The sequence below is a fragment of the Pan paniscus genome, chromosome 9 (assembly GCF_029289425.2).
Source record: "Pan paniscus chromosome 9, NHGRI_mPanPan1-v2.0_pri, whole genome shotgun sequence".
In the NCBI taxonomy this organism is placed as follows: Eukaryota; Metazoa; Chordata; class Mammalia; order Primates; family Hominidae; genus Pan; species Pan paniscus.
Genome location: NC_073258.2, coordinates 4,741,425 through 4,754,875, shown reverse-complemented (window position 1 = coordinate 4,754,875; position 13,451 = coordinate 4,741,425). Strand labels below are relative to the sequence as shown.

Sequence of the window (13,451 nt, the reverse complement as noted above, 5' to 3'; positions counted from 1 at the left end):
TCTTACTGGCTCGGTTTCTCTGGAGAACCCTGACTGTTACTCAGCATCCTTGGAATTGTTCGAGTCTGACGTTGGCATGGGAGTTGGTTCCGGTGGAATTTACCTACATGCTTGGAGCTGGATGTGCAGGGTCTGGACAAGACCACCTCATGTACATCTTCTCCAGCCCAATTCCTGTGTCCATCCCAGCTGGGACAAGCAACCCCACACCACGGCCCCTAGGCCCCTGACCTCCCCTGTCCAGCGAACTTCATCTGCCCCACTGTGCCCATCACCATCCCTGGGGTCTCTTTAATTTTGGGTTGCTTCCTCTCTGAGATTTAAAGTCCAAACCTTGCACCCCTTCCACACCTCCAGGCCCTGTGTGTTTGCTTTGCCCACCTGCTTTGCTGGGAGTGCTCTACACAGCCGTACTACATGCTTTCCTCACTGCACTTCTTTGCCTGCACAGCTGGGAACACCTGGTCCTTCACTTTAATCACACCCTTGCCAGTATCCTGAACTCCTATATAGTTGGAACAGCCTTTATTTATTTATTTATTTATTTTGAGACGGAATCTGGCTCTGTCGCCCAGGCGGAAGCGTAGTGGTACGATCTCGGCTCACTGCAACCTCCACCTCCTGGGTTCAAGCAATTCTCCTGCCTCGGCCTCCTGAGTAGCTAGGACTATAGGCATGCACCACCACACCTGGCTAATTTTTGTATTTTTAGTAGAGATGGGGTTTCATCATGTTGGCCAGGCTTGTCTCGAACTCCCGACTTCAAGTGATCTGCCCGCCTTGATCCCCCCGTGTGCCCCTTCATTTTCTGCCGTGTGAGGGCACGGCAAGAAGGTCCTCTTGAGTAATCCCAAAGTGCTGGGATTACAGACATGAGCCACTGTGCCTGGCCAGGAACAGCCTTCAGATTGCCCTGGAGAGCTTTTTAGATGCAGATTGCTAGGCTCCACCCCAGCATCCTTAATTTGGGAGGCCTGGGCAGGGCCTGAGAATCTGCATTTCTACCGCATTCCCGGGTGATGCAGCTGGTCCAGGAACCATGCTTTGAAAGTAGGCTACGTTGCAGTTAACAAATACCCCCTGAGGTCTCGGGGTTATGTTTCACTTGCATATGGTGGTCAAGTGACTCTTCATCTTTGAGCTGACTTTGGGAACGTGTGTCCTGTAAGGTCACCTTGGAAAGGGAAGGGTGATTGGGAAGTAGCTTACGTTGCTTCCTCCCATATCCCACAGGTCAGAACTCAGTCACATGACCCTCATGCAACCACACTAACCATAGAGGTGACTGGGAAATGCAGTCTTTCCATTTGCCTAGGAGGAAGAAACAGTGTGGTGAACACATGGTATCGTCTGTTCCGCCATCCACCCCTCTGTTGACCTGCCAAAGTCCACCCAGTCACTACACCCTCTCCAGACCCAGCATCTCCGATGGATGAGCACATCAGGTTTGGATATGCCCTCTCTTGGTCCAGCACCCTATGAATTTAAACATTGAGTTATTGTCCCCCTATGCTAGATTGTATCTGTGACCCCAGTCTCTCGCCCTTTCCTGTGCCCAAGGCCAGCCACGACTTGCTGTCATGGGAATGCGCCCAGCCAAGATCAGTCAAGCAGAGCCCAGACACATAAGCAGGAAAAGCTGACTGTTGTGCACCACGGAGACTGTGTAGATACGTGTTAATTTGCGTTTCTTCTTATGGCAGCGCCCTCCTTCACATAGCCTGCTTCTGTATTAGTCAGGACAGGCCAGGCTGTATTGTGGTAGCAGTCGGAACCCCCAAACCCAGCTGCTGCCAAGAGAGCAGGCACTGGGGGCCCGAGTGATGGGGACTTGGTGGAGCTGGAGCAGCAAACTTGCTAAAATCACTCCTGGTGACCTGGCAGGCTGAATACAAGAAGGCTCAGCCAGGAGCACAAGGGGCGAAGTGGAAAAACACCACATTGCGAGTTTTGTGTTAGGTCCAGTAACACGAGACAGAGACCAGCTTGAGAAAGAAGGCCCAGCTTACAAGCAGAGATGAAAGTGAACAGAGAGATGGATCCAGAAATTCAGAGCACTGCAAGGGCAGAAAAACCAACTGCTCCAAGCGTTAGGATTTTAAGAAGCTTTGGGAGACAAAGGCCCAATAAAATGCCTGAGTTGGACCGATCAACAGAAGACAAAGATGGGATTAAGGCCCATTCAAGTCTGAGAGCCTTCTGACAGCTGCCATTGAGTTGATGGAGAGGAATGAGAGCAAATACATCCTGAAACTTCAGTTTTCTGTGTGCATTAGTCATGGCTTACTGTGGTCTGAATATTTGTGTCCCTCCAAAATTCATGTTGAAAAGTCCCCAACGCAATGGTAGTAAGAGGTGGGGCCTTTGGAAGGCGATAAGGCCGTGGGGGCTCCGCCCTCCTGGGTGGGATCAGTGCTTTATAAAAGGGCGAGGAATGAGCTTGGTGCCTGTGTGCCCTTTCCCTTTCTGCCATGTGAGGATGCGGCAAGAAGGTCCTCTCGAGACATCACCTGCAGTGCAGGATTCCCAGCCTCTGGAACTGTGAGCAATCAATTTCTATGATGTATAAATGACCTATTCTATGGTGTTTTGTTACAGCAGCACAAACAGGCTAAGACAGACATTGCTACCAGGAAACGGGGCTGTTGCTGTAACAAACACCTGAAAATGTGGCAGCAGAGCTGGAACCGGGTCACGGGAGAGGCTGGAAACGTTTTGAAGTGCATGCTGGAAAAGCACACATTTCTGCGAACGGAGTTGGTGCTAAGGTGACTCCAGTGCAGGCCGAGGAGGGCAGGGCTGTAGAGAGAGCCTCTGGGCTGGTAGCAATGATCTCAGTGGTCGTGATCAGAATGCTGGTGGAGATCCACACAGTCAAAGCCATTCTCGTGAGGTCTTAGACAGACATGAGAACTATCTTATTAGAAACTGGGGGAGGGCTGTCCCTCTTACAAAGTGGCAAAGAACTTGGCTGAATTGTGTCCATGCCCTGGGGCTTTGTGGGAGGCAGAATTTAAAAGCGATGAACTAGAATATTTGTTGGAAGAAATCTCTAAGCAAAGCACTCCGGGTACTGCATGACTTCTGTTGACTGCTCATAGCAAAAGGCGAGAAAAGAGAAATGAGTTAAAGAATTGATAATAGAAAGGAAACAAAACTTAAAGACTTGGAAAACTCTTAGCCTGCCCACGTCAAGGGGAACATCACACTCTGGGGCCTGTTGTGGGGTGGGGGGAGCGGGGAGGGATAGCATTAGGAGATATACCTAATGTTAAATGACGAGTTAATGGGTGCAGCACACCAGCATGGCACATGTATACATATGTAACTAACCTGCACATTGTGCACATGTACCCTAAAACTTAAAGTATGATTAAAAAAAAAAAAAAGAATAAGAAAGCATGTTCAGGAGAGAATAGCAAGGGTGTGGTCAAGCAAATTTGGATAAGGAGATTAGTATGGGTAGAAGGAGGTCAGAAGCTGCTCATCAAGACAATGGGACAATGACCCCCAAGGCATTTCCGAGACCTTCCGGACTGTCATGCCCATCACAGGCTCAGGGTGCCGGGGTCTTGAGGGCAGAATGGCTTCAAAAGAAGAGCCCAGGGCCTCCAGGAGACCTCGGGGTGTGCTGCCCAGCCTTGCCTCAATCTCTGTTCCTCCCTGCAAGCTGGTGCATCACTCCTGGCCCACCCCCATGGAGGCTCACGTGGGTACAGGTGTTCCTTGGGCTGCCAGCCCAGAAGGCACAGGCAGTAAACCTCGATGGTGTCAGCACGGTGCCAGCTCTGCACGGAGTGCACGTGCTGTGGAGGAAAAGTTCCTTCTCCTGGATTCCACTGGGTGTCATAGAGACCCTGGGGCCCAGGCTGAGAACTGCTACAGATTTGGGCCATGGAGAGTCCCCATAGGACAATGCCTAGTGGTGCCAAGGGAGCAGAGGACACTCCAGACCTGTAGAGCCACCAGCATGCACCACCAGCCTGGGAAAGCCACAGGCACACAAAGCCGTAGGAGTGGGGCCACCAGGAGCCTTGCCCCAGTGTGTCCAGAAGGTGGGACAAAGAGTCAAAGAAAATTATTCTTAAGCTTTAAGATTTAATTTTGTCCTGTTGGGTTTTGGATTTGGTCATGCTTAGTTAGTCCTTTCCTTCCCATTTCTCGTGTTTGGAATGGAATTTTCCATCCTTTGCCTCTGCCACAGGGGCTGTAGGGCTGCAGCTGTCCATTTTCCGATAGCACCTGCATGTCGAGCAGACCACCTATAAGTAAGGCCTGAGTCTTCTCTTCCCATGTCAATTGATGAGAGGGACCTCCCTGTGCAGCAACAGATGCAGGTGGGGAGAGAGAAGGCACCTGGAGCAGGAGTGGGGGCCACAGGCATTTGGGCCACTTCTTCACGTAACTTACTTGTGCCTTCAGGACCTGCTTGAGCCTGATCACAATACATCACTTTCATTCAAATGGAGCGCTGCTGTGCACGCCCAACTTTATAGCAACATGGGTCAGATAATCCCCAGATCATGAGGGGCAGCTCAGGCCATGTGGTAACTTGGTGGCCCTTGGTCAAGTGTTTAGTTTCTATGAAGACCTAGACACAGGCTGATATGATTAGGCTTTGTGTCCCCACCCAAATCTCATCTTGAATTGTAATCCCCAGGTGTTAAGGGAGAGACCTGGCAGGAGGTGACTGGATCATGGGGGCTGTTTCCTCCATGCTGTCCTCATGACAATGAGTGAGTTCTCACGAGATCTGATGGTTTTATAAGTTTTGGTAGTTCCTGTCTTGCTCATTCTTCTCCCACTGGCCGCCATGTAAAATGTGTCTGCTTTCCCTTCCGCCGTGATTGTAAGTTTCCTGAGGCCTCCCCAGCCATGCAGAAGAGTGAGTCAACTAACCCCCTTTTCTTTATAAATTACCCAGTCTCAGGTAATATCTTTATAGCAGTGTGAAACAGACTAATACACAGTCCAAAACCTGTTTCTCAAAACAGAGTGGTTATCTGTGGATGATGACAGGGCCTTGCTCCAAAACTGTAAGGGCCTGAGCTATGAGTCACCTACTGGGGCTTGGCAAAGGCTCTACACAGTGTCCCTGTCTGCCACTGACACCTCAGACTGGATCTGCTGGGTCATTGGCCCACGTGGCAGAACAGCTTGCACAGAGCCTGGACCTGCTGCTGGGCCACATTCAAAACTAGCAGCTTTTCAAATCACTCAGTAAATGGGCCAGAGTCAGACACCTAAATGAGGAAGAACCTGTCTTCCTCACATCAAACGGGCTCACCTGGTGTCGTTCTCTTTTGATCGTGGGAGGGTTCAGTTGTAACAATCTATGTATCACCTTAGAGCAGGCCCCACAGCACTAGACTCCTAAAAATTTCACCGAGGTAGAAGGTTCTGAATTTTAGTTGGATTTATTTCCCACCCTCTGACACCAACAAGTATAGAATAATTGCTACTTCTTGTGTCTTATGTCCAGTTAGCATAATGTCATCAGTGTAATGGGCCAGTGTGACATGCCGGGGAAGGGAAGGGTGATCCAGACCCCTGAGAATTACCTCTGACACAGGCTGGAGAGGCGAGAGGCCCCTGAGGTGGGACAGTGAGGCTGCATTGCTGGCCTGGCTTCTGCTGGGCCTTGTGGACAGGGGTGGAGAAGGACACATTTGCCAGATCAATAACTGCACACCAGGTAGCAAGAGATGAGCTAATTTGCTCAAGCAATGGACCCAAATCTGGCCCAGCAGCTGCAGTTGGAGTCAAGCTTAGGACAATCCCTTGTCATTCTCCAGGACCCGCCTGTCTTCCCTACTGGCCAAATAGGTGAGTGGAATGGGGCTGTGGTGGGGATCACTGCCCCTGCATCTTTCAGGTATTTGATGGTGGCACTAACCTCTGAAATTCCCCTGGAAATGCAGCTTTTGACTGACTATTATTGTATCACTTTTGACTATTTTTCTAGGTAGAGGCACCTCTAATGGCTTCCAGTTGGCCCACAATAGGGGCCCTCACCCCACACGTCAGGAAACCAATGTGGGGACTCAGCCGGTGGCTGAGTACAGTTGTGCACAGCGTGAGGATGCTTTTGTCAAGAACGGGTACATGTGTGATAGTGGTCCCATAAGATTATAGTGGAGCTGAAAAATTCCTATCACCTAATGATGCTGTAGCACAATACATTTTGTATTAGTCCATCCTCACATTGCTAATAAAGACATACCCGAACTTGGGTAATTTATAAAGGATAGATAGAGGTTTAATTGACTCACAGTTAAGCATGGCTGGGGAGGCCTCAGGAAACTTACAATCATGGTGGAAGGAGGAGCAAACAGGTCTTTCTTCGCATGGCAGCAGCAAGGAGAAGTGCCAAATGAAAGGGGGAAAAACTCCTTATAAAACCATCAGATCTTGTGAGAACTCACTCACTATCACGAGAACAGCATGGGGGTAACCACCTCCATGATTCAATTACCTCCCACTGGGTCCCTTTCAGAACACATCGGGATTATGGGAATTACAATTCAAGATGAGATGTCGGTGGGGAAACAGCCAAACCGTATCAATTACTCCTGTGTTTTGTGGCGATGCTGGTGTAAGTAAACCTGGCGTGCTACCAGTCATATAAAAATCTGGCACATATATTTATGCACAGCACACAGTACTTGACAATGATAACAAACAACTATGTTACTCGTTTATGTATTTACTATACTTTTTATTTAGAGTGTACTCCTTCTACTTATATATAAAACAAGTTAAATGTAAAACAACCTCAGGCAGTTTCTTCAGGAGGTATCCAGAAGAAGGCATTGCTATCACAGGAGATGACAGCTGCATGCATGTCACTGCCCATGAAGACCTTCCAGTCACAAAACTGGTCAAGATGTGACAGTGAAAGACAGTGAAACTGATGATTCTGACCCTGTGCAGGCCGAGGCTATGTGTGTTTGTGTCTTAGTTTTTAACAAAAGAGTTTAAAAAGTAAAAAAAAAAAAAAAAAAAAAAAAAATTCCAGCTTTCAAGTTCAGGGGTACATGTGCAGGATGTGCAGGTTTGTTACATAGGTAAACATGTGCCATGGCGGTTTGCTGCACAGATCATTCCATCGCCCAGGTATTCAGCCCAGCATCCATTAGCTATGCTTCCTGATGCTCTCCCTCCTCCCACCCCCAACCCAACAACAGGTCCCACTGTGTGTTGTTTCCCCCCATGTGTCCTTGTGTTCTCATCATCTAGCTCCCACTTATAAGTGAGAACGTGCGGTATTTGGTTTTCTGTTCCTGTGTCAGTTTGCTGAAGATAATGGCCTCCAGCTCCATCCATGTCCCTGCAAAGGACATGAACTCGTTTCTTTTTATGGCTGCGTAGTACTGCATGGTGTATATGTACCACATTTTCTTTATCCAGTCTATCATTGATGAGCAGTTGGGTTGATTCCATGTCTTGGCTATTGTGAATTGTGCTGAAGTGAACATACGCATGCATGTGTCTTTATGGCAGAACAATTTATATTCCTTTGGGTATATAACTAGCAATGGGATTGCTGGGTAGAATGATATTTCTGCCTCTAGGTTTTTGAGGAATTATCGCACTGTCTTCCACAATGGTTGAAGTAATTTACACTCCTGCCAGTAGTGTAAAAGCATTCCTTTTTCTCCACAGCCTCGCCAGCATCTGTTATTTTTTGACTTTTTAATAATGGCCATTCTGACTGGTGTGGGATAGTATTTCATTGTGGTTTCCATTTGCATTTTGCTAATGGTCAGTGATGTTGAGCTTTTTTTCAAATGTTGGCCACGTGTATGTCATCTTGTGAGAAGTATCTGCTCGTGTCCTTTGCCCACTTTTTTAATGGGTTTGTTTGTTTGTTTTTGTTTTCTTGTACATTTGTTTATGTTCCTTATAGACACTGGATATTAGACCTTTGTCAGATGCATAGGTTGCAAAAATTTTCTCCCATTCCTTAGGTTGTGTGTTTACTCTGTTTATAGTTTCTTTTGCTGTGCAGAAGCTCTTTAGTTTAATTAGATCCCATTTGTCAATTTTTGCTTTTGTTGCAATTGCTTTTGGCATCTTTGTTATGAAATCTTTGCCCATGCCTGTGTCTTGAATGGTATTGCCTAGGTTTTTGTCTAGGGTTTTTAAAGTTTTGGGTTTTACATTTACGTTTTTAATCCACCTTGAGTTGATTTTTTATATATGGTGTAAGGAAGGGGTCCAGTTTCCATTTTCTGCATATGGCTAGCCAGTTCTCCCAGCTCCATTTATTAAATAGGGAATCCTTTCCCCATTGCTTATTTTTGTCAGGTTTGTCAAAGATCAGATGGTTGCAGGTGTGCAGTTTTATTTCTGTGTTCTTTATTCTGTTCCATCGGTCTATGTATCTGTTCTTGTACCAGTGCCATGCTGTTTTGGTTATTGTATTCCTCTAGTATAGTTTGAAGTTGGGTAGCATGATGCCTCTAGCATTGTTCTTTTTGCTTAGGATTGCCTTGGCTATTCAGGCTCTTTTTTGATTCCATATGAATTTTAAAATAGTTTTTCTAATTCTTTGAAGAATGTCAATGGTAGTTTAATGGGAATAGCATTGAATCCATAAATTGCTTTGGGCTGTAAGGCCATTTTCATGATATTGATTCTTCCTATCCATGAGCATGGAATGTTTTTCCATTTGTTTGTGTTATCTCTGATTTCTTTGAGCAGTGATTTGTAGTTCTCCTTAAAGAGGTCCTTCACATCCCTTCTTAGCTGTATTCCTAAGTATTTTATTCTTTTTGTGGCAATTGTGAATGAGAGTTCATTTGGCTTGCCTGTTGTTGGTGTACAGGAATGGTAGCGATTTTTGCACATTGATTTTGTATCCTGAGACTTTGCTGATGTTGCTTATCAGCTTAAGAAGCTTTTGGGCTGAGATGATGGGGTTTTCTAGATATAGGATCATGTTATCTGTAAATAAAGATAGTTTGACTTCCTCTCTTCCTATTTGAATACTTTTTATTTCTTTCCCTTGTCTGATTGCCCTGGCCAGAACTTCCCACTACTATGTTAAATAGGAGTGGTGAGAGAGGACATCCTTGTCTTGCACTGGTTTTCAAGGGGAACGCTTCCAGCTTTTGCCCATTCAGTATGATATTGGTTGTGGGTTTGTCATATATGGCTCTTATTATTTTGAGGTATGTTCCAAAAATATGGAATGCATCAAGAATTTGCATGCCATCGTTGTGCAGGGAGGACCGTGCTAATCTTCTCTGTATGGTTCCAATTTTAGTGTATGTGCTGCTGAAGCAAGCACCAGTTTTCTTCTTAACTGGAACAAATCAGCACAGGCATTTGTACTGGCAAGCAGCTATTTCGCCAGCAAACACCTGTTTTGTTGTTGTTTTTCAGTCTATCCCAACATGTAGAAAACCATAAAGGTGGTTTGCTCTCACCTGGGAGGGACAGCAGCGTGGACCTGCCTTGGGATTACATGAATACCCTAGCTCTCAGCCACAATTTAGCCCATGTGGACCGTGACCGTCTCCCCAGCCCACAGGACATTGGGCTGATATGACCTGGAGGGGAGGAAGTTGTAGGTTGCTTTAACAAAAACCATGCGTGGCAGGGTGAGAAGGAAACCCTGTAAAAGCAGAGACTCCTGCTTTCTCCTGAAGCTCTCTCTGGGGTCCAACGAAGCCGGGCATGCCTACTCCGTGGTGGTGAAGGACCAGTCCTGCACCCTGAGTCATCCGTGCGCAGCACTCTTTGGAGGAAACACAGCCTGCATTTGGGTGTGTGCTTCCCCTGTGTCCAGGCACGCCAGGGGGTGGCCTGCTTTCTGCAGGAGGCACAGCCAGTGACGATGCCCATGTGGTCTTGTTCCTGTGTGGACTGAGCCACTCAGTTGTGACCCAGGGACCTAAGGGTCCTCTTGGGGTCTTGGCTGACCAAGGCGCCCTCGGAGCCTGAGCCAAGCCATGGTGGAGGCCACAGTGCCCGTCGAGGAGAGCAGAGTTTGCCCTCTGTGGCCAGGACCTCTTCTCACTTGGAGATATAGCGCTTGGCTTCCCCTGGGCCTGGGTGGAGACTGAGCCCTGTCCATGGGCATCAGGTGTAGTCTGACCTGGGTGTTGTTTGTCTGCTGAGTCCTGCAGCTGGACAGGCTGGGCATACTGTCAAGCACATGGGGTACTGTATTCTAATAAGGTTCTTGGAACCCGTGGCAGACAGGCAGCCTCTGCCCCAAGGAAGCTGGTGGTGCCCTGAGGCAGACATGGAGGGGAGGGGAGCCGCCGTGGCCCAGCCACAGGGACTCAGCCCACCAAGCTCTTCCAGACACCCCTGCAATGCAGCCGATGCCCAATCAAGGTCAGCAGTGTGCCGTCCCGCCCCGCAGAAGGGCACCACATCTCATGGGAGACCGATCGGTCACCTGGCCACGGGCTGACTGGCTTTGGACACCTTCCTTCATGGAGAGGGTCTGGCTTTTCCCAGGGACGAAGGGAGGACATTTAGTGCGGAGGGGACAGGATCATTTAGGAGCACAGCTGGGAGATGCCACCGCAAGACTGCAGTGAAGTCCTACAGGATATGGCCCTGCTCCTTGATGCTCCCCCGCTGGCACTATTTCCACTTCATTGGGGGCCACACCCCCCTCTGGAGGTTAGAAGGGCCCCAACATTCCTTCTCTCTTGTTAGCCAAGCTACATTAGGGCCTCAGCCTAGGCTGGGCCAACTTGGTGTTCGACCCGGGACTTAGAACCTTCAACAAATTGTGCAAACATTCAGGGACATCTTCCAGCTGTGGTCTTAAATGATCCTGTTCCCCTCTCCTTGCTAACTGTCCTGTCTTCATCCCTGGACCGTGCAACTATGAGATGATGGGAAAGATGACTGCACTTAACCCTTCTTGATCTGGACCCACTCCCCTCCACTAGCACTGCTTCCTCCGGCACTGGCGCTTTCCTTCCCAGCCTACTGCCTGCTCCTGCACATACTGCTGTTTCTAGCCAAGGCATCGCCTTTACAGCCGAAGGACAGGGCAGTGGGGAGACCCCATGGGATTCACTAGGGTTCCATGTACCCTGTCCCTCCACAGGACCCGCCCCTGTGGGATGGTGATCTGGCTTCTCAGGACCACTCAGGATTATTTAGGAGCTCAGCTGGAAGATGCCACCACAAGACTGCAGAGAGGTCCTACAGCATATGACCCTGGACCCTGGTGAATGGTGCCGTTCCCCTAAACCAGAATCCACAGGCCGGGGGCCTAGGGGTGAGAGTGAGGGCAGCGCTTATGGTTGGAACATTCACAAAAGTTTACCTCTTGGCCCTGTTAGTCCTTACTCTTCTAGTTTGGAGATTTATTTTAATTTATTTATTTTATTTATTAGCATTTATTTATTTAGTTAGTCATATATGTGTATATATGTATACACACACACACACACACACACACACACATATATATATATTAATTTTTTTTTTTTTTGAGATGGAGTCTTGCTCTGTCACCCAGGCCGGAGTGCAGTGGCGCAATCTTGGCTCACTGCACCCTCCACCTCCTGGCTTCAAGTGATTCTTCTGCCTCAGCCTCCTGAGTAGCTGGAATTACAGGCACCCACCACCATGCCCAGCTAATTTTTTTGTACTTTATTTATTTTTATTATTTATTTATTTTTTGAGATGGAGTTTTGCTCTTGTTGCCCAGGCTGGGGTGCAATGGTGCGATCTCGGCTCACTGCAACCTCTGCCTCCTAAGTTCAAGCGATTCTCCCGCCTCAGCCTGCTCAGTAGCTGGGATTACAGACGCCCGCCACCACACCTGGCTAATTTTTTTTGTATTTTTAGTAGAGATGGGGTTTCACTATGTTGGCCAGGCTGGCTTTGAACTCCTGACCTCAAGAGATCTGCCTGCCTCGGCCTCCCAGAGTGCTAGGATTACAGGCGTGAGCCACTGCCCCTCGCCTATTTGTTTATATTTTGAGACAGGGTCTCACTCTGTCACCCAGGCTGGAGTGCGGTACTGTGATCATGGCTCACTGCAGCCTCGACATCCTGGGCTCAACAGATCCTCCCACCTCAGCCCCCTGAGTAGCTGGGACCACAGGTGTGTGCCACCATGCCTGCCTAATGTTTTCTTTTTGTTGTTGTTCTGGAAACAAGATCTTGCCATGTTGCCCAGGCTGGTCTCAAACTCCTGGCTTCAAGCAGTCTCCTGCCTCGGCCTCCCGAAGCGTTGGGATTACAGGATTATTGGTGGGAGATGGGGCCACACACCCTCTATGGAAGTTAAAAGGGCCTTGACATTCCTTCTCTTTTGTCAGCTTCATTAGGGCCTTGGCCTAGGCTGGGCCAACTTGGCGTTCCACCCAGGACTTAGAATTTTGAGCAAATTGTGCAAACATTTAGGGACCATTAGGGCTCATTCGTCATCAACGTGGTCTGAACGTCCAGTAAGAGTGGGTGTGGCCGGCAGAATATCTAAAATGCTCCGCGTTTCCCACTAAATGTCCTGCCTTAATCCCGGACCATGTGGCTGTGAGATGATGGGAAAGCTGATAAGATTTCTCTTTCAAGAATTCTGACACAGGCTACAACACGGATGGACCTTATGGACATAACAGTAAGTGAAATAAACCAGACACAAAAGGACGAATCCTGTGTGACCCCACCCATATGAGGTTCCTGGAGCAGCTGAATCCATAGAGACGAAAAGTGGATGGTGGGTGCCAGGGACCGGGGCAGAGAATGGGAGTTGGTGTTTACTGGGGACAGAGATTCAGCTTGAGAAGATGGAAAGTTCTGGAGATAGAGGGTGGTGATGGTTGCACAACAATGTGAATGTATTTAATGCCACAAACCATACACTTAACAAATGGTTAAGATGGTAAATTTGATGTGATGTATATTTGACCACAATTTGCTCAATGCACCATTGCTGGTTTGAAGGTGGAGGGACCACAGGACCAGGGACAAGGACGTGGGAACCTCAGTCCTACAGCCATGAGCAGTTGACTTGTCAACAGCCTGAATGGTCCTGGAGGCAGATGCTTCCCCGGAGCCTCCAGGTGAGAGTGCAGCCCACCAAGGCCTGACGTCAGTCTGAGAGACCCCGCTCAGGGCACCCGCTGAGCCTACCGCCACTTCTGCCCTGGAGAGCTGCGAGATCATAAATGGGCACTGCTTGCAGTCCTTACATCCGTGCTGCTTCTTACGCAGCATAGAAAACCAGTGCAGCTTGTGTCTGGGTGGAGCCCTCCAGGCCGTGGGCCACCAGTGTCTTGCAGTCTGCCCTGGGCTGCTGCCTCCAGTGTGGCTTCATTTGTGCTTGCACCCAGCCCGTTCCCATGGAGGGATTTGGTGAGCTACCCCTTACCCTTGCATCTGTTCCCAATGGAGCCTGGCTCTCTGGCTGGGCCTTCACTCCCTTCCCTCCTCACAGCTCGGACCCTCCCCTCAGGGATCCCATG

The 13,451-nt window shown here is 48.7% G+C and overlaps 2 protein-coding genes and 1 non-coding gene across 7 annotated transcripts in view; 1 reads left to right on the top strand and 2 right to left on the bottom strand.

The window, feature by feature from the left end:
* LOC129393337 (lysine-specific demethylase 6B-like) overlaps positions 1–13,451 on the top strand; it is a 42,355-nt gene that overhangs the window by 19,926 nt on the left and 8,978 nt on the right. Inside the window, exons 2-3 of one of the 5 annotated variants that reach the window (XR_008620135.2) lie at positions 1,316–1,445; positions 1,561–12,873. The exons of 1 other annotated variant lie outside the window; for it this stretch is intronic. The gene's annotated coding sequence lies outside the window, so the exon portion shown is untranslated. Of the gene's footprint in view, positions 1–1,233; positions 1,446–1,560; positions 12,874–12,930; positions 13,050–13,451 lie in introns of those variants that run through there. 3 more of the 5 variants (XR_010113309.1, XR_010113310.1, XM_055093966.2) reach the window with 3 other exon arrangements.
* On the bottom strand, positions 9,186–9,295 carry LOC112441215 (U6 spliceosomal RNA). The gene has a single exon (XR_003029163.4). It is a non-coding gene; the product is annotated as a U6 spliceosomal RNA (small nuclear RNA).
* TSPAN32 (tetraspanin 32) overlaps positions 12,861–13,451 on the bottom strand; it is a 16,301-nt gene continuing 15,710 nt past the window's right edge. The window contains exon 10 of the mRNA XM_003816059.4: positions 12,861–13,140. Coding sequence (XP_003816107.3) covers positions 13,079–13,140 — 62 coding nt within the window. The 3' untranslated portion in view covers positions 12,861–13,078. The remainder of the gene's footprint in view (positions 13,141–13,451) is intronic.